Source organism: Henningerozyma blattae, chromosome 1 (genome assembly GCF_000315915.1).
Source record: "Henningerozyma blattae CBS 6284 chromosome 1, complete genome".
Lineage (NCBI taxonomy): Eukaryota > Fungi > Ascomycota > Saccharomycetes > Saccharomycetales > Saccharomycetaceae > Henningerozyma > Henningerozyma blattae.
In genome coordinates, this window is record NC_020185.1 from 1,878,193 (window position 1) to 1,904,792 (window position 26,600).

General features: G+C 31.3%; 12 protein-coding genes across 12 annotated transcripts; 5 read left to right on the forward strand and 7 right to left on the reverse strand.

The window, feature by feature from the left end:
• Positions 1-401: 401 nt before the first annotated feature.
• VAC17 (Vac17p) lies at positions 402-1,943 on the reverse strand (the record flags this gene model as incomplete). Its single annotated transcript, XM_004178019.1, has 1 exon — positions 402-1,943. The coding sequence occupies one exon, from the start codon at positions 1,941-1,943 to the stop codon at positions 402-404; it is 1,542 nt and encodes a 513-aa protein (XP_004178067.1).
• Positions 1,944-3,564: 1,621 nt separating this feature from the next.
• Positions 3,565-4,170, reverse strand: HMLALPHA1 (transcriptional co-activator mating type protein alpha; the record flags this gene model as incomplete). The annotated part of the gene is made up of 1 exon (XM_004178020.1): positions 3,565-4,170. One exon carries the CDS (start codon positions 4,168-4,170, stop codon positions 3,565-3,567), a length of 606 nt encoding a protein of 201 aa, XP_004178068.1.
• Positions 4,171-4,517: 347 nt separating this feature from the next.
• HMLALPHA2 (homeodomain mating type protein alpha2) lies at positions 4,518-5,362 on the forward strand (the record flags this gene model as incomplete). Its single annotated transcript, XM_004178021.1, has 3 exons — positions 4,518-4,579; positions 4,673-4,766; positions 4,826-5,362. 3 exons carry the CDS (start codon positions 4,518-4,520, stop codon positions 5,360-5,362), a joined length of 693 nt encoding a protein of 230 aa, XP_004178069.1.
• A 5,009-nt stretch (positions 5,363-10,371) lies between these two features.
• On the reverse strand, positions 10,372-11,613 carry PEX13 (peroxin PEX13; the record flags this gene model as incomplete). Its single annotated transcript, XM_004178022.1, has 1 exon — positions 10,372-11,613. One exon carries the CDS (start codon positions 11,611-11,613, stop codon positions 10,372-10,374), a length of 1,242 nt encoding a protein of 413 aa, XP_004178070.1.
• Positions 11,614-12,258: 645 nt separating this feature from the next.
• MMR1 (Mmr1p) lies at positions 12,259-14,154 on the reverse strand (the record flags this gene model as incomplete). Its single annotated transcript, XM_004178023.1, has 1 exon — positions 12,259-14,154. The coding sequence occupies one exon, from the start codon at positions 14,152-14,154 to the stop codon at positions 12,259-12,261; it is 1,896 nt and encodes a 631-aa protein (XP_004178071.1).
• A 1,192-nt stretch (positions 14,155-15,346) lies between these two features.
• On the reverse strand, positions 15,347-15,640 carry SBH1 (Arf family guanine nucleotide exchange factor SBH1; the record flags this gene model as incomplete). The annotated part of the gene is made up of 1 exon (XM_004178024.1): positions 15,347-15,640. One exon carries the CDS (start codon positions 15,638-15,640, stop codon positions 15,347-15,349), a length of 294 nt encoding a protein of 97 aa, XP_004178072.1.
• A 1,125-nt stretch (positions 15,641-16,765) lies between these two features.
• Positions 16,766-18,976, forward strand: PIN4 (Pin4p; the record flags this gene model as incomplete). The annotated part of the gene is made up of 1 exon (XM_004178025.1): positions 16,766-18,976. One exon carries the CDS (start codon positions 16,766-16,768, stop codon positions 18,974-18,976), a length of 2,211 nt encoding a protein of 736 aa, XP_004178073.1.
• A 443-nt stretch (positions 18,977-19,419) lies between these two features.
• On the reverse strand, positions 19,420-21,009 carry TOD6 (Tod6p; the record flags this gene model as incomplete). Its single annotated transcript, XM_004178026.1, has 1 exon — positions 19,420-21,009. One exon carries the CDS (start codon positions 21,007-21,009, stop codon positions 19,420-19,422), a length of 1,590 nt encoding a protein of 529 aa, XP_004178074.1.
• Positions 21,010-21,541: 532 nt separating this feature from the next.
• Positions 21,542-23,089, forward strand: TRP2 (anthranilate synthase TRP2; the record flags this gene model as incomplete). Its single annotated transcript, XM_004178027.1, has 1 exon — positions 21,542-23,089. The coding sequence occupies one exon, from the start codon at positions 21,542-21,544 to the stop codon at positions 23,087-23,089; it is 1,548 nt and encodes a 515-aa protein (XP_004178075.1).
• A 221-nt stretch (positions 23,090-23,310) lies between these two features.
• Positions 23,311-23,928, forward strand: PTH2 (aminoacyl-tRNA hydrolase; the record flags this gene model as incomplete). Its single annotated transcript, XM_004178028.1, has 1 exon — positions 23,311-23,928. The coding sequence occupies one exon, from the start codon at positions 23,311-23,313 to the stop codon at positions 23,926-23,928; it is 618 nt and encodes a 205-aa protein (XP_004178076.1).
• Positions 23,929-24,328: 400 nt separating this feature from the next.
• On the reverse strand, positions 24,329-24,961 carry TBLA0A07690 (uncharacterized protein; the record flags this gene model as incomplete). Its single annotated transcript, XM_004178029.1, has 1 exon — positions 24,329-24,961. The coding sequence occupies one exon, from the start codon at positions 24,959-24,961 to the stop codon at positions 24,329-24,331; it is 633 nt and encodes a 210-aa protein (XP_004178077.1).
• A 654-nt stretch (positions 24,962-25,615) lies between these two features.
• On the forward strand, positions 25,616-26,473 carry TBLA0A07700 (uncharacterized protein; the record flags this gene model as incomplete). The annotated part of the gene is made up of 1 exon (XM_004178030.1): positions 25,616-26,473. One exon carries the CDS (start codon positions 25,616-25,618, stop codon positions 26,471-26,473), a length of 858 nt encoding a protein of 285 aa, XP_004178078.1.
• Positions 26,474-26,600: the final 127 nt, after the last annotated feature.

Consider the following 26,600-nt stretch of genomic DNA (forward strand, 5'->3'; position numbering starts at 1 on the left):
CGCATTACGATTTGGCCACTTACTGTGTCTGGAATCACATTTATATTTTATATACTTCCTAAAAGAGAACTAAGAATAAAGCTACCTTACATTACATTATATAGTATATTATTATTTTGAAACTATAAAATATTAAAAATATGGAACTAAAAATTAAAGAAACTGATTAAAAAATAAAATTGAAGCAATATATTAATACGGAAAATTCTATAATAAATACTTTTAAAAAAGAACAGAAAGTAAAAGACAAATACAGAGGCAGAATCCAAAGGAAAAAAAAAATGGAAAAAAGAATAAATAAAAAATAAGTTTAGAGAAAATTAAAAGGTGAATTGAAAGAATAATATCAATAATATAAGTAATAGTATATGGCACAGTGAAAAATTAGAATAAAATAACTATTATAATTTCAAATTTGTGTTTAGGGCATGCTCTAGATCAGAGACCGATATACCTCGAGATATAACAGCAGCATCCGTATTTTGATTATGCGTTTGCAAATTTGACTGGTAATGAAGTGGTGGCTCATAATGAAATTCATTTGAATGATTTAAGAGATCTCCGTAATTTGGCTTATTTTTTATTGGTTTAGGTGCTTTTGTTGAAGCTGCCTGTGTATTTGTTACAGATGAGGAAATTGATAATCTAGGTGTTGAAATTAAATTCAATATATTCCAATTACTAAAGACGGATGATTCTTTGTTTGAGGAAGGTAATGTATCTGTCGAGGGAGGATTAGGAGATTGGGATTCTGTTTTCAATTTTTTGGGTGTTGGCTGTTGTACGTATAAATTCAGCAAATCTACTGAATTAACTCTCATTTGATTTCGAGTATGTTCTGATGGTATTATTGTAGTAGTATTTAATTTTGAAATCATTGGGTTATACGTCAAGGAAACATTATTTGATGATACGGAAGAAACTGAACGCAAATTTTTTTTCAATGTCAAATTTAAGAGAGAAGAAGGTGGCTTTAGAGCGGGTAAGGGTTGAATAAATTTCATATTTGATTTTTCCACAGACAAGATACTTTCATGAGAATTAAATTTCCGTAATGGTTCTGAAGTATTCTTAATTGATGAAGCTATTTTTGGAGTTGAGACAAATATTGTATCTTGATCTGATATGCACGTAGGATCATCGTATTCATCATCATTATCATATCCATCCGGGAATTGAATTGACAATCTATTATTAGTTTTAAAGAGTGAATAATGTAATGGATCCATAGAATTTTTATTTCTTGTATTTGCTACTGAGAATGTTGGCTCTTCGAATGATTGAATTTTCACTGGAGAAATATCTGACAACAATTCATTATTTTTAGACTTTTTCGAATTAAAATTTTTATAAGGCTTACTTTCTTTTTTATTTGATGATAACAATTTGTTGTAACTCGATCTATGTTTCAATTTCAAAGGAGATTCCAAATCGGGCTGGGGATGAGTATTCTGATTATTATTATGTTTCTGTCGCTGAAGGATCTTTAATGGACGAGGTTGAAATCCATCAGTAATCTTTGAAAGTGAATCATTTGAGTGACTTGATTTATTTGATAAAGGTGAAGATCCATTTGTGACATTTTCTTGAATAGCAGATAATTCATTCATCTTAATACTTAATGAATAAAATTCTGTTACTAGTTGCTGAACATATGCGTGACTATTGGTGTCATTCCCTGCAACATCAGAATCCGCTAAATTATAAGCATTCTGTTTTTCAATCTTATCTCGGATATATTGGGCTCTTAGATACAGAGAGTTCAGTTGAAACATATACCGATTATAATCTCTCTCAGCTTGTTCCAAGGATTCTGAAGTTGATGCACGTAGTCCATCACGATTCTGAAACCCTTGCTGATCTTTGATCCATAGGTCTAGTTGTAATACAGCCTCTTGAGCCTTAGTCAAGAGTCTTATTGACACTTCTTCCTGGAGCGCCATTAATTCCTTTTTATTCCTCTTTTGTTTCTTTGAATTGGTTTCCCTCACACAGGCTATAGGAGCACTGGTTTGAAGTAGTTAACGATAGTAATAATAGTAGTAATAATCTGTTTTGTCTACAGATCTTATAGTTGTATCTTTAAATCTTGTCTGGAAAATCCTCACTTGGTTTGGTGAAAAGCTTATATAAATCTCGAACTCATACCATATTTGATCGGATCGACATATTTCCGCTTTGATTTTGAATCTTTTGGGACATCAAGAATTTTTGTCAGTCACGAAATTATCACGTGATCAAAAATTCAAAATTTTAGATGGCATGCACTAAATGATTAAATTCTTTGGCACTTTTGCATCTACATCAAGTTAAATTGGAATTTTTTTCCCAGAAATTATGAGAGTTTTGGCTTGTAACTTATGAGTTGATTTCCTATGCAAGTTATCGTTCAAAATGACTTGAAAGGATTTTAATTTTAAACTCAAAAATTAAAAATGTTTGAAAAATTCACAGTCAGTGAAGTTATAACTTAATAACTATACTTTTTTTGCTTGGAAATAGATAGGAGCTACAATAAAATGTAAACAAAAAAACTAATAGCAACACTTTCACTCCCAACTGTTCGCATTTACACTATCCTAAGTATACAATTACATTTACATTTACACTTACATTTACACTTACCCTCTAGTTGAATTAGGAATTGTATCGTTTGTTTATACTTTTGAAAATAGAACACGATAAAATTATACTACCAATACTGTAAACATGATAACTCAGTGCCATGTAAATATCCTAATTAGGTCATTTACATGGCTGCTAGCCTTTTTCGCTCCACGCGTTTCGGATTTTCCTGTCTAATTTTTGGCGAACATTTTTGACAGTCGGTCCGAGAGAAAAATTTTGTCAAGAGTATTTCAGTAGGCGACCTCAAAAAAGTTTCAAGATGGAAAAAAGAAGAAGGTAACTGTATATATTAGAATGAATATTCGTGTTTGTTATTGCACTTTGTGTTTATTTCTGCAGCGGCTGATTACTTCGTTAAGAGCATGATAGGATGTTTACTTTGTTTAGGTTGTTTTGAAGATGGTACTCTCGTTGTTATTCACCATAGGCGTGTTATGATGATATAGCAAGTTGTTTGTTTGTTGTACTGACTCTCAGGACAAACATCAAGCAATACACTCAAGATGCTTTTACATCTTTGTGTTTGTTTGCATAAACCAAAGTGCCTAGGTCTGGTTCATTTAGTGTGTCAATATAGCTGTTGCTGCTACGCTAACATATGAGGAAAATTTTTGTGTTGTTCGCTGCTTTGTCAGGACGCTGCTTTACAATGGGACTACATTCTATGCACTTTATTATCATCTGCTGCTTTACTATCCCAAGATATACAAGTTTTTAATGCTCAAAATGTAAACAAGCAAATTGTTTATGTTGTGGATTATGGTTTGCTAAAATTTCCGTTTCAGGAATTTCGATGTTTGGTTTGTTGCAAGATACAATTGATATAATAAGAGGGAGACAACCATAGAGAGGGAGATGTAGAGTAGGATATAGAGGAGTATATGGATTACTAGTAATATTGATAATGATATGCAAGGCCGAGTGGAAGTGACACAATTACAAGAGTAGATGCATCTCCCTCTCGTAAGTTTGGCCTAGCCACTCCACAAACCCACACTTGGGCTTGACAAAATTATACTCCTGCGAAAAAAAGTTCCATACATTCTGTTGGTTTGGATTTTCGTGCCATGCCGTGGATAATAAACTTGACAAAATATTTTGTTTGAGGCCGTATCCGAATTGAGAATTATATGCCCGAAAGGCTATAAATCCATTTAGTACTCGCTCACTATTTACAGGATTAGGATTGCTATTTACATTATTTGGAAAGCCATTATCAAATAAACTATTATTATCATTATACTCATCTTCGTAGAATAAATCAGATAGATAATTATCATCATTATCCATAGTATATTCATTTAACATATGCTGTGTCGATATTATCTTCTGTTTTTCAACTTCAATGTTGTATAATAGAGTAGTAGGTGGAAATGGGATCTTAATATTGTGGTTCTTATACAGTAGTATCGATATTCCTCTAGTTTCATTGAATTTGTTTCTCATAGATTTAGAATTTGTTTTCATTCTAATATTCTTATTAAGTTTCAAATTTACTTTGAATAGTGCTTTTTTCGTGTGATTCATTGTTTTATTAGACATCTAGCTACGTTAGATTATTGTTGTTCTTATCACTGGAATCTTGGGAACAGAAAATATTTAGAAATAAGAATATGAATTCTTATTTCTATTTCTATTTATATTATTATTACATGACTATATTATTTGATACATTTCTTTACATGGCCCCAAAGATCCGATTCGGAAACTTACATCCGTGCTACATCAGAGAATTTTGAAACTTATTGTTTTAGATTTACAGAATAAAGAAATTTATCATTACGTTTGAAGTATAAATATAAGATTGGTTTTAATCAGAAGATTTTGTCTTTCTTAAATTTATTCTTCCAATTCAAGTAATCAACCCAAAGTAATATAAATAATACAAGATGAATAAGATACCTATCGATACCTTACTGAATCCTACCAATTCAGAGAACATTAAAGAACAGTATGTTCAGTTAACCTCGTCTCAGTTTTTTTAATAGCACAACTACTAACACATTATTATTTCGTTTTATTATTGGCTCGTACTTATTAATAGATTACAAAACCTCAACAAAGAACTCCTTTCTATGTGTTCTCGTTTACCATCTGCTAAAAGTATGGAAGAAACTCAACTTTCAGAAATATTAAAAGTATGTATACTATCATTTTGTTTTTAAATTACTTGTGCAACTACTAACCCCAAATATAGTTTTTGACAAAAACAATCAAACACGAACCCCTTGGAAAAGAGGAAACCGAACTCGTCACCACAACCGTCCAGCTGTCCACCGTCTTGTCCAGCCTCGTGAAGGAGGCCAGGCAGCTCCACCGCCTCCACCACTCTCAATCCACCCACAACCCACGCGTCTTCAACGTCCTCACCCAGCACATGATGTCCAACTCCAACTCAACCTCCACCTCCCCCCACTCCAACTCACTCCCAAACTCACCCTCCACAAAAAAATCAACCACACCCCTAACAAATCCCTCACCACCCTACTACTACTCCTCCTCCTCCCCCAAATCCCTCTCCCCACCCCTACAGCACACTCCCAGCCATCGTGGCCACCGCCTCCCAAAACATACCCTCATCCCCCTCGAAAAATGGTTCCTCCACAACAAATCACACCCTTACCTACACAACTCTGACCTCCAAGCCCTCACAACACAATCCTCTCTCTCCAAAACACAAGTCAAAAACTGGATCTCCAACCGCCGTCGCAAAGAACGCTACAAATTGAACTAAACTCCTAAACTGAGTGTATACACCTAACTATTAACACATTTTTTGATAAATATCCAGTGCCTCCTCACCTCCTCCTCCTGTCCTACTCCCCCTAGCATCCCTCTCACTAGGGCCTATAGACTGTTAAAACATTGCTTTCTAATCGCAATGATAAATTCTTATAAACTTATACTATAAATATAAATTCGTTATCAGGTATATATTTTTAATAATTAGCGATTTAGTCAGATTCCAAAACTCCGAGATTTTTAAGGGTTTCTTTGTTTGCCTTTATTTCGGATCTCTGTAGGAAAACATTCTTTAATAGGATAAAACACCGAACAAGGGATAATTAAACAATCGAAAGGAAATACAATGCGAAAGTTTTTTGTTGACGAAACAAAAAAAACCAACTTCTATAAAGCAGTGGCTACACTTTCAGAGCCCCTAGAATAATTATTCAAGTACTTGAAGCTAAACAGAATTGAAAAAAACTTCCTGGTGATATTTTTCTTACAAAGTTCTAGGTGTTCATGCTTAATTCCAAGAAATCTACAGACAATATCCTAGTTAATTTCAATTGATCAAAAATTTATCAAGATTGTAAAATTTAGTTTAACATATTTTTTTATTCATTTTGGCTATAAATTAGGCAAAAATATCCTACCCTGAGATAATTTCTTGATATGCATCAATATCACAAGCACAAATGGGATGAAAATAACTAATGTTTCAAAGAATATTATATTTCAGAAATGTTCACTACCTAAGTACATTAGAATGTCAGTAATGAACTAGGAAAATATACAAAGCTGTAACACAAAAGAATATCTGAGGATGTCACCATCAAACAGGTCTCTATAGTTAAAATAAACAGCTCTTATTGCAAAAACCTTTATATTCTACTTTTGTTTGTATTTTGATAACTTTTGGAGGTTTTACCTTAAGTACTTTCTTGATTATTCATTTTGGGACATTTACAAGCACAGAATACACCAGAAAAACAGTTGTAGAATTAAACTACTCTAATTTAATATTAAGCACCCTTCTTGCTGAGTAACAAAGTATTTACACTTCTGAGCTTCTTTCAAACACACTATTATAAAGGGTTCTATAGTTTTTAAAACCCTTGTGCTAAACCTTCAAAGTAATGTATCATTTTTTTTGAAAAAAATAATTAAGATGAATATTTTTTTCAAAAACGAGTTTTAACCGGTATTTGAGATTTTTTTCATTTTTTCTTCAATTTGAAAGTTCTTCAAATATTAATTGTACCCTAAAACAGTTAAATTCTAGTTCATTCTACGACAAGTTGTTAAATTATTTAAAAAATTCATGGTAATATAAAATTTACTTTTTTACCCAATATTAAGAACTCTGATTTATTTGAAATTTAGAACAATGATATCTCAATCGTTAGACGGGTGAATTAAACATGGGTAATATACACATATTTTGAATACTATTATTGAGAATAACGGTATCCTATTAAATTGGAAACTTTCAAAATTCAAAATTTTAGAATATTATCGATAAAAAATTAAACTCTTAAAACAACATCTTTTATAATGTAACTATTACAGTAACTTAGAAAAGCAATGCTGGGAAGGGTAAACTTAGCAGTGGATCTGCTTATTGGTATTTTTAAGAAGGACTAAAGTGAACGTTGATCTTGGCTCAAGGACTGAGATTAGATACAATATTTATCAAAGTGTTAATAAAAATTTAAGCCTCATATGAGAAATCTTTATGAAAAAAATTCCATTTATCAAATTATTATAATATTAAAAAAGTTTCTCAAATAGATATCAGATTCTAGAACACAAAGCACAAAAAACCAGAACTAATTAAAAGTTTTACAAGAAGTAAGGGTTTCTAAAAAAAACAGTTCAGTTCACATACTGTAGAGAATTCAAAATTAGTGAAAACTATTCAGAAAGAAGTATTGGTTAGAGTATCTAAGAGGTTTAATAGTCTTGATGAAACCAACTCTATTCTGTTAGGAAAGAAACACAGCAAAGACAATTATGTCTAATGCTGTCTTCACTAAATTGCAGAATGTGTATAATTTAGCAAAAGGAGCATACTACAGTACTATGGATTATTGTAACTCTATACCTTAGTTACATCACTGAATATGTAACGAAGATACACAGACATTTTGAAAAAAACACCGTAAAAACTTCAAAAAAGAGAACAAACTTATATCAAGAATATAAAATACCTGACTTTTTTTTTTAATTCCTCTGGGAGTTATGTTAGTTAGTGCTTCAGTCACTTAGTTCACCAAGGAAATTCGTAGCTATGTACTTTTCTCTGATTTGCATTAAATGCTGTACAAAAATAAACATGATACTTGAATGGACTTAAAATATATTTTTTCTAAACCAGTAAATAATTGCTACTTTTTTATTATAAACCATTTAAAAACCCAGGGAATAGTTCAGTTGAAACAAATGAATATTGGTGTTAATTTTTGTAAGATATTTTCATGAATTTTATTTCATAATCAAAGGAACTATCCTGGCTTTTTTGAAGCAAGGTAAGATAGTATGTAAGATAGTTAGGATTTAAACTACATATTAAACTGAATTACGGGTATTAAAAATATACTTAGATGATAATAAACCAGAATACGTATAATATTATATTATAACTTACACATATTAATATACTGAGAATACTATTTATTCTCGGATTTAGTATTTCATGAATTTCAGAACCACGTGTAATGAGATATCTCTTCTGCACAGCATTTCATATATCTTAAATATGCATTTCTATAAATAATTAATAAATCAAATAAAATAGTATAGTGCCACCGCCTTATACCGTTTATTTACCAGATAAAGAGGTTCTCCGTTTAACAATATAATCAGAATACGGAAAATCCATGATTGGTCGATAAAAGCAGCAACACGGAGATTAAAGTTTTTCACCTTGAAGTTGCTGATAAATATTACTATGCTGCATTACTAACTCCTTATAACATGACTACAAATTACAATACGATAAAATTTTAAAATGTATAGCAAATTCATGGACTAATATCTATTTATGTGTTTGTAAAGCATATATTAGAAACTTGGTTCTAAAATAGAATTGTTGCATAATAAACCTGTACTTGATACTTTCAATTGGGTTCTCTATAGTGGGATTATTATTTTTCTACTTTTAAATTTTTCTAATATCACCGTTTACTTAAGAAATTTTTTAAAAAAAGTATTTTGGTTGGAATATTTGATATTACATTTGACTCTGGATAATTGACTACAGTTTTAGAATATTTTTATTTAAAAATTTATAAATGAATTAAAAGTAAATATGGGTTAGTATTTATCAGTAATTTTAGTACCATCTTTTAGGTACACAACTTAATGGAAATAGTTCCTATTACAGAAACATTCTCTTCACGGAATACTATTAAATTTGGAAACTGTCTCCGCATTCTTTATACTTTTCGTTCATATTTTCGTAGTTTGGTAAGGAAGAAACAAATTCGCAACCATTTGGAAATATCTATTTCCCACTAGTTAACCAAAAAGAAAAACATTTGGCCAGCTATCTTATTATTATTTATTTTCAAAATAAAGGCAAGCTGTAGCAAAAAAAGAACCAGTACTTTTTACCAAGTATCTAAAATATTGGGGTAATATTTCTAAATTTGTTTTCACAGAAAGTGTAATATCTTACAACATTTTCTCTAGATAATTCATAATTATATTCTGTGAAAGATCTAGCTAGAGATATCAATTCAAAGAAATTTTGTGGTAACCAATATAATTACAACAAAACAAACAACCAAACTAGTTACAACTTACAACAATAAACACCTTAAGATTAATGGCTAAAAGAAGTTGGATTGCAAAAAATATTTTGTTTTTGTTAAATATCCACCTAAAATCAAGCATTTTTCTCCAACAAATTATAAATTATTGAAGTGATATCTAGGTAGAAAAAAATTAGAAGAAAACTTGCTAATACTTACAAATTGACGAAGGGTCTAGTCGTACACCTTCAAACAATTCTTAATATTCTTAGTAAAAAAAGTAATATATTGAATTACAATTTTTTCAAATGCTCTTTAGAGAAAGCTAAGTTGCATTTTATAATTTTGGCTGCCAATTTTTCTTAAAAGACCAAAGTTATTTTACTATTTTAGCTGTTTTGACACTTCTTTTGCAAGAATTTTATGTGGGATAGAGGATCAGACATTAAAATGAATAGCCTGAAACTTAATTTATAAAAACATGATAATATATAATTAAAGGATTCGTAATCCTTTAGATGGTTGAAATACATCAAGGAATATTGTATACACCGATATAATAAAACATAGCTATTTTATTATTCATTTTAATAATACATTTATCATCTTATCGTACCAGAACAACATAGTAAAAGATAATAAAAAAAATACACAAACAGTTAGTTATAAAAGATAAATCCTTAGTTTTAGAGATTAATTAAAGTAACTTACTTCATTGAGTGTATAACGTGAAGATAATAAATAAGATAAAGGAGAATATTCTACATAAATACAGCAGTATTATTCTGTGAAGCCTTAGCAAAGATAACAATACTATTAAACGATAGATATAAGCATAAAAAGATTCTATCCTTCGAAAGTACAATAAAGTCGAAAGACAAGGTACTCGGCATCCAAGTAGACTACATTAACAATAGCACAATTACAATAGTACTATCCACAAATACAATCTTGTGGTTCATTAAAAATAAATTCCCTAGAAAATTAAATCAGAGGTAATGGTTTAGTAGTTACTTGCCGTTATTTTGTACTCAGTTCACCAAACAATACGTTTTCAAAAAGCAGACTATATATGAAAATATCCAGATATTTCTCTCAAGTATGAAAACCTTTTAGCATTGGAGAGCCTTTCTGGAAATATTACTGCTTGAGATTAAGACTAGAAATAATTATAGGAACTATTACAGGGGACATATAGTATGGTCTAACATAGTAAAAAATAGCTCAATATAGAAAAGTTAAAATACCCTGCTCTTAAAAATTATGCATTTATATCTTCAGTAGAAAGGCCTGGAATGTTCTCCTCATCTGTTTCTATTCTACGGATAATTTCAATGTAATTGTATGGTACATATCCTGTGCTACCATTCTTTGTCCTGACTTTCCACCATTCAGATTCGTTTCCAAATACATCCCTCCTATCAAGAATTGCAAGTAGCTCACCTTTCTTCATGGTTGCTTCTATTCTAGGATTTTCGGGGATAAAATCATATAATGCTCTACCGAATTCAAGTCTTGAGGGATCTAAAGAATGAATATCACCTCTGCTTTGAGAAGTTGAGTTTGAATATGCAAGATTTCTTCTTTGCGATGACTCTAATTTTTTGATAAACTTATTTAAAATGTATGGAAATCCAAAGACTGCAGATAAGAAAAAAATTAATGGTTTCAATGATAGCCTTCGATGCTTTATGGCATCACTATTTGAGTAACTTGCTTCATCAGAGTTAAATTTAGAAAAGTCATCCATTAAACTTTGAACAGTATTATTCTTAGAATTAGGTGATAAGCCTAATCTGCCACCTGTAATAAGATATAGTAATTTCTTTAAAAGTTTCATTATAGTGAATATACCAAAAAATGATCCTAATAATTCTTTGATATATGAAAACTGCTCTGCCACTGATATCATTGTGAAAAAAGAGTTATGTGTAGCCATATATGTAGATTCTAACATTTGAGCAAACCCTGCCACTGCACCAATTAGACTTTCGATTAATTGAAATGTAGACTGTGTCGAGTCACCAAATCTTTCAAACTCAGAGTTTCGATTCATAAATCCATTGTTAAATAATGATCCATATGGATTACCGTATGTATTTGTAAAATTACCACCATACATAGAGTTATAACTATTGCCACCGTACATCCCATTATTTAAATATGAATTACCACCATATAAATTTGTTCCAGGCATATATGATGATTCGTTTACAAAACGATTTGAATTAATACCCTGATCGAGTATATTATTAGGAGAAGAAAATTCAGGCCTATTTGCAGGTAATGAAGGAGGAGAGTCTACTTCGTGGATTGGATTTCCATTTATATCTAATCTTGATTCGGTATTTTGATTATTATTTATTATATTTTCAATTGAAGTTGAACCACCATCATTGATTGCTGATGGGTCGACTCTTTTATTGGTTTGCTCTATTTCATCTAAAGGGGGGTGCATTTCCCAAGGCTTAGGCCTTATATGTGCAGTATTCAGTTCGTTCATTTCCAAAGCAACAATTGGATAGTTGTTATGGAACTCTTATTAAGTTTAATTTTTTCTTTTTTTAAGGATTTATCCAATATTTTTACGTGTAAGAATGCTATAATAGAATTCTAGATAATGCGGCCTTCTTTCGGGTTAACACAGAGACCCTTTCCTACCCATTATTCCACTTTTTGGAACATCATTTAAAAATTTTAAAACTATACAATATATAATGTATCTATTGATTAATTTAATTATTTTGTCTAAAAAATGTTATACAAAGTCAAAAATCAGATAGTCTGAAAAGTTAATAACAAATTTGAGGAGAAAAAAGATAAGAAAGTTAAAATAGTGTTACAGGATAATAGAAAAATGGGAAAACTGGGTTAATAGGATAAAAAAATTAATATAGATTAACATGGATACTAGGACCAGATGGTATCTATATATTCTTGGCCAAGAACGAGTAATTATGATTTTTCTCTTATGAAGAAGAAAAAAAGACAAACGGTAGAAGAAACTAATATAGAATTTGAAGTTGAGGTTAATATTAAAAAAAAGTGAGTGAAGAAAGCATTTTTATCATTATTATTATAATTATTATGTTTTTTTACGGTTTATAATATTTGCATCGCATAAATATTATTTGAGTTACCGTAGAGGTTACTTATGAATTTGTAGATGTAACTGTAAACCCATTTTCCTCTTTGGTGTTTGACGTAAAACCGATCTTCTTTCGGAACTTGTATCAGAAGTTGTTCTTGTACTTTGGATATTTTTCGATTTATCCATTAGTGTAGGAGGTGACATTAATTGATTCATGGAATTGTTATTATTTATTGGGTTTTCGTTACGGTAGCTTGTTGAATTTTCCATTATCGATGTCAATACGGTTGAATTGGTTCTTGCAGAAATTGGTTCTGAATATATTGTGTTACTATAGACACTTTCATTTGTAGAATAGTTATGAGCTAATTGATTCCCTATTTGACCGCCTGTGGTAGTATAATTGTTTGAATTTTGGCTTTGGTTTGAATTCTCAATAATCGAATTTAACATTGACTTATATTCTCTTATACTATCTTCTAGTGATTGAAGTTTTCTTTCCAATTGTGAGGCATGTCTTTCAGAGGAAATAAATGATTCAGTTTCATTATATTCATTATCAATAAAATGATTTTGTAAAGTTGATTGAGGAGATAGATGACGGCTATTATTAAAAATTGGATTATTATGATTATTGCTATTATAACATGAGTCCATTACAGATTCATTTGTTGTAGTAATAGTTTTCATCAATTGCATATTTTGAGCTCTTAGATTTGCAATCTCTTGCTCTAATTGCTCAATTCTATTATCAATTTTACTTGCAGTTGTATTTGATAAGTTAGGCTGTTGTTGCTGCTGTTGTTGCTGTTGTATCATTGAATTTCTCTGTAAATTTAAATAATTATTATTAGATTGCAAGTTCATTTGATTAAACCAATCGAAATCTACATCAGTGGAAGCACTGGAGATAAAACTATATCTGTTGTGTTTCGGATTATTTATTTTAACAAATCCATTTTTATCCACTGGAAATTGTTCAACAGGATTTGAAATCATTAAATCACTACTATTTTCTAACGTTAAAGAATTAGAAGTTAATTCAGACAAATCAGTAAAGATTCTTTCATTTACTGGACTTGTCATCCGGGATATAAATCTTGTTTGATAATCAGGTATCTCTTGAGGAACAACATTGGAATAAGTTGGCACCTTTGATCTCTTTGGTAAACTAATCTTATTGACACTATTTTTTAAAACATTTGGGTTTGCACTTACATTTGAACTAGGATTTGTAAGTGGAGTGGCAATTACATCTGGTGTTGCATTTGTGTTTGAATTTGTGATTGTATTTGTATTTATATTTGAATTAGAATTTAATATCAGATTTTCTCTGGACTTAGAGTTAGCCTTTGGACTGTTTGATTTTTTCTTCTTTGGAGTCTTCTTTTTCTTTTTCTTTTCTAAAATATCCAGATTAGCATTTTCATCATTTAATGGATTTTGTGTATGTGTTTGCTTATTCCATTGAGTTCGCATCAGACATTGTTTGATATCTTGTTTCTTTTTATCTTTACCATCCAAATTATTTGAATCCAAATTATTTTTGCTATTTTTTTGAGAATCATTTACAGCTTGCTGCATTAAGATCGATGATAAAAGAGGAGTTTGATTATGTGGTTTCTTGATTTCGTCCTTGTTAAACATCAATGGCGTATTTTTAAAAAATAATAAAGAAGAAGGATTTAAATTTTCTTTTATAGAAGGATCTGATAATCTTCTTGTTCTTTGATTATTCAATTTTGATAAAGACGTCTTATAAGTCCCAATTGAATTCAACGATAGTTTGGGGGGAGTCCCTAATAATTGATGGAAAGTGTTGTTAGTCCCAGATACATTATTCGCTGTGCCTCCACCACCACCACCACCAAAGTTTGTATCATCCAAAGATGATACTCGCATTGGTGACATTGGCGGTGTTAGACAACCTTTTTGAATTGGTGAACTAAACATTATTTTTTTTTATTTTATTTTACCAATTCCTACGAATATATAAAGATAACACCAGCTCTTCTCCTTTTAATAAATTCTTTTTTTCTACTTGTTCTTGCGTTGTGTTGCGGTAAAGTTTGAGTCGTAGTCTTTGCTTCGTTACACCAGTTGGGAGTTTATTCTACTCTGCTTTAAAGTAGCAGAACAAATCTATGGAAGTAAAACAATAGTATCTTTCTCAACCAACTAGCTACTTATTAAAAGGAACGTTCAAAGTAAATAAACTTTCTGTTGTTTAGCAAACTAAAGATTTGAAAAGTGTAAAGAAAACGAAAGAAAAAAAAATATAAAGATAATAAAATGGGAGAGACACAATATACAGACGACACAATTCGAGATGATTCCCGTGTTTATAACTGATGACAGCGTTGTGACTACAGATTTTTGTTTTCTAGTTAATCCTTTTTGATCGTATAATTCAACAAGTACAACGTATGAGTTCTAATTGTCACACCAATAAAAGGTAAAGGATAAAATGAAAAGATGAAAATGAAAATAAAGTTGGAATTGAAATCTCGAACCATAAATCATCATCTTCCAGTAATCGAGTTTATTTTTTTAATGTATGTAATACTAGATCAGGTCTCAACGTATTATTTTAACTATAAAGAGCCTTTGTGTAACAAAACCCGGCATCAATAAACTTTTCCACGTAGCCTTGAAAAATTATATTTAACCAAATCCAGTAGTGACAATATCAGACCGATGGTTACAAATTACCTGATCTGGGAAATAGTAAACATCAGTAAACATAAAGTGGAATTTCCTGTTCGGGTAACTATAATTGGTCCGTGATCTGGTGATTTAGGGTTGATTAACTGGCTCGATAGGGCTATGATATTTGGTAATAGGGTTATACTTCAATAAAAACAAAATTATAAACCATGCATACATACTTATATATAAATATACATATATACAAATCACACATAGATAAGGGGTGGGGGTCAGATGTATGAAGTACATATAGAGTGTAATAACAATATACTGGTGGGAGGAGCCAGGACAAACACGAAGTACACGTTTGCTGATTACAATCTTCCGTTCATAATCTAGAAGAGCTAACGTCTGTAGATTTTATAGGATGTAGGGTGTAGAGAAAGCAAACAAAAAAATTGAATTAAAGTAAATTAAATTAGGAATTTCAAATTGTCTATTCATTGGAAGAAGAGACACCCCCGAATGCACTAGAAGTCATCTTGGAGATGACATGTAAAGCAATAACTGAGAAAATAAAACCGACAGCTAAAAATAAAATAACCAATGGGTCTACTCGTAACCCGTTAGCTTCATCGTTATAAATTTTCAAGATGGAACCTTTCTTTTCATCACTGATTTGCGAAGCCTTTTGAACGGATTTTTCGTCTTTTCTTTGCTTGACAGCTTGAGCTTGTCTTCTCTTTTGCAAGGTACGTTGACCACCTGGGACGTTATTAGTGCTTGACATTTTCAATCCTTCTCGAATACTTAACTTGAAATTTTATAATTTATTTTCCAAAATTTCACAATTCTTGTTTGAATACAATAACCCAGTTATAATTATTTAAAAAAACCAAGAATGTATCTTCGTGTTCTATCCAATACCTTGACCATCATTACCCATAGTGTACTAAATGCTAGATAGTTCTCTCCATCTTTGCATAATTATGCTTGCTAGTTTCTATGCGATTTCAAGAATTGAACTTAGTAGTCGTTTTGCACTTTCGTAGCAAGTTACTAATTTGGGATTCTAAAGCCGGGTAACAAACACGTTATTTTTTTATATTTTCGTTGAAAATGATTTACATCCAAAAGAAAAAGAAAGGTACGCGTTTTTTATTTTGCACCCGGTGTTCGAAATCAGGATGGAGCAAAAACTACCAAAAATAATCAATATAATTTATATCATAACTTTGCACGAGGGAATTTTTTTTTATTCTTATTCTTATTGGGCCATTGCCTTTTAAGATTATCAAAGTGAAAAAATTAGGAGGGATAAAAATAAAAATAAAATAAAATAAAAATAAAATAAAATAAAACAAGATATATATAAAAAAAAGATATATCAAAAAAAAGTGTATTTTACGCCGAAATCTTTACCAGATATATTTATAATCATCGCCTTTGAAACTAGGATTTTCTAACTATTAACGATATTAAAAAAGCATACATTTGGTCTATATTATTTGCAATTGATACTTTTTTTTATTTATTTTTATTTTTTATTTTTTTTTGGTTAATTTGATATTATTTTCCATTTTGTCCAATAATTTTCGCAAAATATACTTCAAAGGAGAATACTTCAAAGGCTAATAAATATAAATCTATTCAAAGTAGAATTCATCTCGATATATCTATAATACTTTGTTTTTGTTCTTTTTTTGTTCTGTTTTTTTTTATATTTTTTTTGTTCTGGATTAATTTGTCTACGAGTTAAGTAATCCGTCAATATTTAAAAAAAATATAAACTTACATACCTTTTTTTTCATCTCAATTTTTTTTCCTTGAGATAAAAACGTTTGATTCTAGTTTGCCTTCCAAAAATTTAATACAATAAAACATACACCCTTTCACAAACTTATACAACTAACGAATGACTAATTCTACTAGTGAGCAAGATATTTCTGCTTCAAATAGTACTGCAACAACTATTAATGGTGCAAAGAACAATGAAGGTGGCGATTTAAAAAATGATATCCAGCCCGTGGCTAGTATGAGTAATGCTAATACAAATGAAAGCTCAGATGTGGCTAGTAATTTTGATGTTAATAGTAATCCTCATCAACCCGCTAATAGTAACATAAATACTCCTACCCAAGAAGAAGATGTTATCCCCACAGCTATTGTTATTAAAAACATTCCATTTGCTATTAAGAAAGAACAATTATTAGATGTAATTGCTAAGATGGAATTGCCATTGCCTTATGCGTTTAATTATCATTTTGATAATGGGGTATTCAGAGGATTAGCATTTGCTAACTTTACTAATAGTGAGGAGACTGTTAAAGTTATTACTAATTTAAATGGTAAAGAAATTGGTGGCCGAAAATTAAGAGTTGAATATAAAAAAATGCTGCCTGCTGCAGAAAGAGAAAGGATAGAAAGAGAAAAAAGAGAAAAACGTGGCCAATTGGAAGAGCAGCACAAATTTTTATCTAATCTATCACTACAATCGTTGGATAGAGTTCATTCAAACTCGAATATTCATAATCAACATTCAAATTCAACCTCAAATTTGAATTTGTCTTCTAGTAATAATAATTCCCAATTATTTGCTTCATTTATTTCTGGTAATATTAATAATCCACCAAATAGTTCTAATCAACGGCAATCACAACAGCAACAACAGCAACAACAGCAGCAACAGCAGCAACAACAATCACCTTATTTGTCTACTCAAAATTCGACACCTTCATCTCATCACCAACATCATCCTCATCACCAACAACAAGCACAACAACAACAACAGCAAACGCAAACACAACAACAATTGTTTATTCAACAATCACAACATTTTGATAGCAAAATTCCAAATAATAATAATAATGTTACTCCCACAGAAAGATATTATGCCCCATTACCTTCGTCATCAACTATGTCATTACCACCACAGCAATTAGATTTCAATGATCCTGATACACTTGATTTATATACGCAATTATTATTGTTTAAAGAAAGAGAAAGACAATTTTATGAATTAGCATATCCTATTGGATTATCAGCTAATCATAAGCGTATTATCAATGTATTGTGTTCGTTTCTTGGTTTAGTTGAAATTTATGATCCAACATTCATTCTTATAAGAAGAAAAAATCTTGATTCTAATAATTTACAGTCGCATTTACAACAACAAGGACAAGTTACTATGATTCAACCATTACAAGCCAGTTCTACCGGTGGGTCCATGAATAGATCACAGTCATATACCAGTTTATTACAAGCACATGCAGCATCGATTTCTAATAATAATAATAATAATAACAATAATAATAATAGTACAAGTAATACAAATAATGCTAACAACAACAATAATAACAGTAATAATAGCAATAGTAACAATAATAATAATGGGAATACGCCTAATTTGAATAATAATAATAATCACCACCTTCTTTCCTCTCATCATCAAAATAATTTGATATCTTCAAATGGGCTGGGATTAAATTTGACGAATTCTAATAGTAATAGTAATCTTAATAGTCTTGCTAATGGTATTTTATCTAGTACCTCCAGCACTAATATGTTATCTAATAACTCTACCCCTAATATATTAGCCAACTCATCACCTATTACGTTAACTCAACAAATTCCTATTATATCTTCACCAAAACAACCGATTCCTAATAATAGTATTACAAACCCTAATAGTTTACAAAATAGCGAAGGCCAAGTATTTTTAAGACAAACATCACATTTAGCTTCTTCAAGCTCACGAATTCCATCTGGATATTCATCGAACCATTCATTGAATCCATTAAACCCATTATTAAGAAATCCTAATGCTTCACCAAACTCCACAATAGTTACACCAAATACAAATACCACCAGCAATAGAGCTCCACCATTACAATTTTACCAAACATCCAATACATCACATCAACAGTTGGTAGCTCAAAATACTAATGGATCCACCCATTCTAATTTTTCTATTCATTCGTATCACGATGATGCATTAGCCCAAGCCAATGTTGGCGCTTCTACTATATTAAACGATGTTTATAATGGATTAAGTAATGGATTAGAAGATGGGTTGAACAGGTCGTTAAGCAGTTTAGATTTACAGAATAAGAAGACTACTTGGTGATGTGTATGACAAGCGATTTTTCTCCAGAAATTCCTTATTTTTTATTTAATTATAAATTTTTTTTTCCAAAGTTAATTTTATTATGATTTAATGAATGATGATTATATAGTGTTTATAAATTAATGATTTTATAGTAGTGTGTAATAATGTATTGTAATGTTAAGAGAGTACTGTTACGAGGGTTATTTGGAGTAAAACTGCTAAAATCCGCAAAGGGTAATAGGATTTGCATTATTGTCGCCCTCATTCGGAGTATATATAAAGAAAAACAAAAATTATTAGAAGTTGTATAATGTATATATCTAAAAAACAAAATATCTATCAATGCTATGAAAACTACATTAGTGATAATACAAGATTACGATTAAGTATGGTATCACGATATTATTTTTTTCTAAAAAATGACTACGTCATGTATTATTATTATTATTACTATCATTATTTTATATGATATTTTTGAAAATAGTATTAATACTTGGTAAGGTATTAATTATTTTTGGGTTTGAGTTCATTCTTGATTCTTCACTAGAAGTATTATTATCAGTCTCATCATCAGTTGGTACATTTATATCCCTTGGAGAATTAGAAGTGGAAAAAATTGAAGGGGAATGCTCTTTTAATCCATTAGACGAAGTACTAGATGGAGAATTTGAAAAGGATCTAGCGATTGGCTGGTTTGGCATATTATGAATAGATAAGTTAATATCATTTACTTCAGCTTGGATATGGTTTTCTAATTCTGTTGGCATTTCCGCTTGTGGTTGTGGTTGTGTTTCCGGGTTTGGATTGATTGGTGGTGGAGAATTTAAAAGACAATTAATGGAAGTAGGGTTATTATGAATTGGATGAGAGATAGAATCTAGCCTACCTTTGATTTGAGATTCTGACTTATGAGGTAAGAGAATCGACAATTCCATTATAGAAAGACGCCTTTTATTATTTTCAAACAATAACTTATCTTCATCCAAAGACCAAGAATTATTGTTGTTCAAATGATGTATTTTCATCTTGGCAGAGTCTAAATAAGAATTATGATTTGAAACCATAGTAGAATTTCTTCTTGGATGAACAATTGCATTATTAGTGGTAGAGTGGAATGATACTAGAGAAGATCTTCTGGTTGTGGTTGGAGTGGAAAATGGGGATAATGTGTTGAATGAAGACCGTCTAGAACGAGTCAAGAATGACTTGGGGTTGTATGTGGAGAAAGATGGAGTAGGTGGAATAGAAGAGAGAGGTGTCGAGATAGATGAACGACGAGATTTGATATGAATACGTGGCACAAATCCGACGTTTTCAGAATCTGGCGCGGTAGCCGCCGAAGAAGAAACAGAAGCAGGTACATGTTTTGGTGGGTGAAATGCGGAGCTAATGTTATTAGAAGTGGTTATGGTAGTAGTAGAAGTGACAGTATTTGCGGGAGTAGAAGCGGTACAAGGTGTGGCAGCAATAGAGTTATTATTAGTATTGTTATTGCTATCGCCATTAGCATTAGTATTAGCATTGGCATTGGCATTGGTACCTACATTAGCATTGACATTAGTATTAGTGTTGGCGGTTGCATTGGTAGTTGCAACTGCATTGGCATTTGTAAAGTCAGGAGTGGAAAACACAATCTCCCTAGAAGGTGATTTCTTTGCAGCAGGTTCTGGTGCTGTCCGTTGCGCGTGTAAAGGTAGGTCACCCAGGTCAATGTTGTGGATGTCAACAAGCGCAGTACGGTTAGCCTTGAGGCTACCAGATTTCAGACGGCGCCAACGGAACTGACATGCATTAGAAGTACGGCGGTCAAAGTGGAGGGCAATGTCCTTCCAGCCCATGTGACGGACCTCCTTAAGATGGCGCAACAACAAGTCGTCAGCTGGGTCCCAAGACGATGGGTTTTTGCTGGGAGCTTTTGTGGAGGCTTTTGTAGGGGCGTGCACCTGCATGTTTGCTGAGATAGTAATGTGGGTTGGGGCAGTCACGCGTGAGGTCTGTTGAGGTGGTTGAGGATGAATAGAAGTCATGGAGCGTATACGTTGTTTATCCATCGCATTGTACCACGTCTGCCAGCACACCGCTTATATAGCATTCTGCTCCCGGCGCAGGATCTGGCGGCCGGGGTGAATCACCTCCGCAGGCCTACCCACCCGCCCAGACCTACCCGTAGCACCTGCCGCGCAGCACGTAGTACGTAGCACACAGCGTACTCTGCTCCGTCGTGCCCGCTGCCCGAACGGGGCAGCGGGCACGCCCCACCTTCCCAATGAGGATGCTTGTTGCTCAAGATGTATTCGGGAATTTCGCCAGTACACCGTTAACTTCATCACGTGCATTGTTTGGGTAAATACATTCATCCATTGTATCCGGAGTTTTTGGTTTATTTCTGTTTTTTATTTTATTTTTTTGCTGTTATTTTTCAGCTACACGTTAATGACTCATCTGTCATCTCATAATTATCATCACTCATCATTAGCTTGTATTAAAGCGCACATTGGAAAGTTTAAAAAAAAATAAAAGATAAACATTAAAATGATTGGATATATATAGTATAAAATAACGCCTCTTCTCGGAACTTCTAAAATGCTGGTTAATAATCATGAAATAAAAGTACAACCTGATTTAGCTACCTTGCAAACCATTATTGAAAATGATACACAAGGATCTAATGTGTTTCCAGTTTATTCTTTCTTGCCTGCCTTGAATTTGAACTTAACTCCACATCAGGCATATTTGAAATTGTCCAAAGGTGCCAATAAACAATCATTTCTATTAGAAAGTGCTAAAAGTTATAACGAATTGGATAGATATTCATTCATCGGTATCAACCCAACAAAGATTATCACCAATAATAATTCTCAAGATCCTTTAACTATTTTGAAAGATTATTTGAAAGACTTCAAACTTTCCAGTGATATCCCAAGTCTGCCACCTCTAAGTGGGGGTGCCATTGGCTACGTATCTTATGATTGTATCAAATATTTTGAACCAAAAGTAAACTCAAATGGTCAATATGATAAAATGAAAGATACTTTACAATTACCAGAATCTCTATTCATGATTTCCAATACAATCGTCGCATTTGATCATGTTTTTCAAAGATTTCAAATCATCCATAATATTTGTACTAGCTCAACTACTACAGATTTAAAAGGACAATTCGATGAGGCACAATCAATTATTAAAAATATTATAAGTATTTTAATTACAAAAGATGAAATAGATTCTAATAATTACCCATTTCAAAAAAAAATTAAATTAAATCAAACTTTTACTTCAAATGTAGGTCAAGAAGGTTATGAAAATTTTGTCTCTTCTTTAAAACAAAACATTAAAAAAGGTGATATCATTCAAGCAGTTCCATCTCAACGAATCTCAAGGCCAACTTCTTTACATCCATTTAACATCTACAAGCATTTGAGAATGGTAAACCCTTCCCCATACTTATTTTATATCGATTGTTTAGATTTCCAAATCATTGGTGCTTCTCCAGAATTATTATGTAAATCGGATTCCAAAAATAAATTGATTACTCATCCAATTGCAGGAACTGTAAAAAGAGGTTCAACTTTAAAAGAAGATGATGAATTGGCAGACCAATTGAGATCTTCCTTAAAGGATAAAGCTGAGCATATCATGTTGGTGGATTTAGCAAGAAATGATATTAATCGTGTTTGTAATCCACGTACTACATCTGTTGATAAATTATTGACCATTCAAAAATTTTCTCATGTTCAACATTTAGTTTCAGAAGTTAGTGGGACTTTAAGACATGATAAAGATCGTTTCGACGCTTTTAGATCAATTTTCCCAGCAGGTACTGTCAGTGGTGCGCCAAAGATTAAAGCAATGCAATTGATCTCTGGTTTGGAAAACGAAAAAAGGGGTGTATATGCAGGTGCAGTAGGCCACTGGTCTTATGACGGTAAATCAATGGATACTTGTATCGCATTAAGAACAATGGTTTATAAAGATGATACTGTATATTTGCAAGCTGGTGGTGGTATCGTTTTCGATTCAGATGAAAATGATGAATACATAGAAACCATGAATAAGATGATGGCTAATAACAAGACCATTTTAGACGCTGAAGAATTCTGGGCTAAAAAGGTAGGTACTACCACTGATTAGCTTACTCTCGTTTATAATTATATGTATATATCTATGTATATTGTACGTTTTTTTTTTTCCATTTTTTTTTCAATGGCATCGCATCTGGAGTTATCTTTTTTATGTCGTAGTTTTTTACTTGTTTTAAAAAATTAAAAAAAAGGTAATGACATTATTTCATTATAAAAATATTAAGTAGACAATTTACACAATACGGTTATCAATTGATTAGTAAAACAATGATGTCTAAAGTAACTACTTCACTATCATTGTCTTTTCTAATAGGTTTGACAGCAGTCTCTTTAGTTACAGGATATTTTATTGGTCAAGCTACTTCCTCTCCAAGTAACCCATTCATTACAACATCGTCTAATAAAAATGCATTGACTAAAAAAGTTACAAATGGTTCAGAAGATGAAACTGAATTCGAGGAAGAAGAAGAAGAAGAGGAATTTGAAGTAGATTCAAATTCCTTAAATGAAATCCCAGGTGAAGTTAGAATGGCCTTAATCATTCGTCAAGATTTAGAAATGACAAAGGGTAAAATTGCTGCTCAATGTTGCCATGCCGCTTTATCTTGTTTCAGACTAATTGGTACCGACCCCTCAAGAGAATCATATAATTTAAATATGTTAAATAGATGGTTAAGAGGCGGTCAAGCGAAAATCACTTTGAAATGTCCAAACAAGGAAGTTTTAGATGAACTATATGCCAAGGCCATTTCTTTGGGAATAAATGCTACTGTCATTCATGATGCTGGTAGAACTCAAATTGCTGCAGGAAGTGCGACTGTATTAGGTTTGGGGCCTGCACCAAAGGCAATTTTAGACCAAGTAACAGGTGAATTGAAATTATATTAAGTTCTTCATTTTTTGAAATTTTATCAATTTAGTTCTATAAAAAATTTGTATGTATTATCCATTCATTATTGAATCATGACATTTGGTGGCTTATATGGAACTGTAAATATTTGTAATCTATTTTTATACATAAATACATCGTCTTAATTAATGTTTTAAAGGCTTTAATATTTAATATCCAATGTTGTTTTTTTTAAAGAATAATTTCTTGTTAGATTAAATGGCAAGCACAAATAAACAAAAAGTAGAGATAGTATACTAGATATAAAGATAGATATAGAGATAGATAAAAGAAAGAAAAATTCTATATTTGATTTGATATTACATAAAAAGGCTTAATGAGAAATAATAGTAATGAAATGGAATAAAAAAAATATAATAAAAAAATGAGTCTTTTATCTTACAATGTAATAGATGGCTGAGGGTGTTTATTGTTTGCACTTGAATGTGGGAAGAATTCTAATTGATTTTCGTCATTCAATTTTAATACTTGTTTGAACTTCTTACCAATTTCAAATAATGGTTCTCTATCTTCAGATTTAGTCCATAATGCAAATTTATATGTACCTTTTCTAACACTTAAAACGACACCATTAATTTGATATTCATCTTCATCAATAGTTTCTCCAATAACAGCCATTAAAGATCTCATCCATAATTCTTCAACATTATTGTTCTTACCTCTAACTTGGAATGACCATTTACCACCCTTAGAGTTAGCTTCATCTTCCCATTCTGGTCTGATATCATTACGGAAGACATGATAATCTGATTTTAATGGAAGGTCAATTGGTGTAGGAATATTCTTAAAAATTGCCCAAAACTCTTCAACAGTTTCAAAGGATGTAACGGGACGCAGAAGATCAGACCAAGATTCGGATTTATCTACTGCTGGCTTTGTATACCATAAAGTCCATTTAGTGTTTAATGGATGTTTATATTCAAATTGTGTACTATCAGATAAAATTGTCTTTGGGGTGTCTTCATTTAATTTGGTTTCATCCAATTTTTGTGTAACTTCATCAACAGACATAATTCCTTATTTGAACGTATGTTATATATAGTTCCTTGGTGGTGTTTTTTTTTATTGAACATTTATATATTTTTGCAAATCTTTATTTTATATTTATTTGGTCATCGCGGTAGTTTTATCTAGCAAATTTCCCAATTAATTGGAAAAAATTTCTATGAAACATTACCCGTACTTCATGAAATTCACAAGAAATGAAGAAAACTAAGTACGCTTTTAAAGATTTATGTTGACAAACAAGCTGAAAAATTATAGTTTAGTATGTATTATATAGTGATTTAGCCTTATATAAAGCGTTATATCAGGTGTTTAGTTACCGTGATTATTATTTAGCAAAGTGCACTAAACTTTAGTCATTAATAATAGTTAGTGTAGCAAATAGATTTAAGGAGTCAATCTATTCAATAAACGCAAATATATTGTCTTCCCAAAATTCCTATATCTCGTTTTTAAAGGTTATTATTTATATTACCATTATCTTATTCATATTATTTAAAAGATTTGTCATAGTGGAAATTATAATTTCACACATAAATATTTAAATTGTTTACAGTATCTAACAACCTTTTAGATAATAATCATATTCACTCTTACAAGCTACAAAATTTAATATAGTTTGAAATTATTTTCTTTTTAGTTACTTATCTACAGATTCAAATGCCAAGGAAAACAGTTTCAATGTTAGCAGGCGCAATCGGGGTTACCTCTTTAATTGTGTCTATGCTATATGTATTCCAAAATAAATTAGTCTACCCATCTTGGGCAGAAGGTGCAAGAAATCATGTTGCTACACCTGATTCTTATGATATACCCTACAAACGAGTCATATTAAAAACAAAAGATAATGTAGATATTGAGGCTTATGATATGCGTAATGAGAATCGAGATTCTATTTCAACAGTACTCATTCTATGTCCAAATGCTGGTAATATTGGATACTTCCTACCCATTGCAGATATATTTTATAAGAGGTTTGGTATGAGTGTCTTTCTATATTCTTATCGTGGCTATGGCCATTCCGAAGGTTCCCCATCTGAAACGGGTCTTAAATTGGATGCAGACCGTGTCATTTCCTATTTATCAACAGATTCCTTTCATAAACAAAAAAAAATTGTCTTATTTGGTAGGTCATTAGGTGGAGCTAATGCTATTTATATTGCTTCCAAATACCCACAATTAATCGATGGTGTGATCCTAGAAAATACATTTTTATCAATCCGAAAGGTTATTCCATATATGATTCCTATTCTAAAATACGTTGCAAACTGGTGTCATGAAATTTGGAACTCTGAATTAAGCATTACAAAAACTGGATCTTTTACTCCATTTTTATTCATGGGGGGGCAGAAAGATGAGATTGTACCGCCTTCTCACATGAAAAGGTTGTATGAATTGTGTCCAAGTACTCAGAAGCAAATATTCGAATTTCCACTGGGTTACCATAATGATACAATTGTACAAGAGGGTTATTGGGAGATAGTAAAATCATTTTTGGAGGGATTTAAATTTATTTAAAATTTGCTACTAAGATTATTAGTATTAATACAAAGATAAACTATTCAAACGTTCAAAATTTTAACTAAGGAGGTGTACATAATATGTAAGGTTATTGGCTTCTTACTGTTCAGTCGAAAGGTTTCTT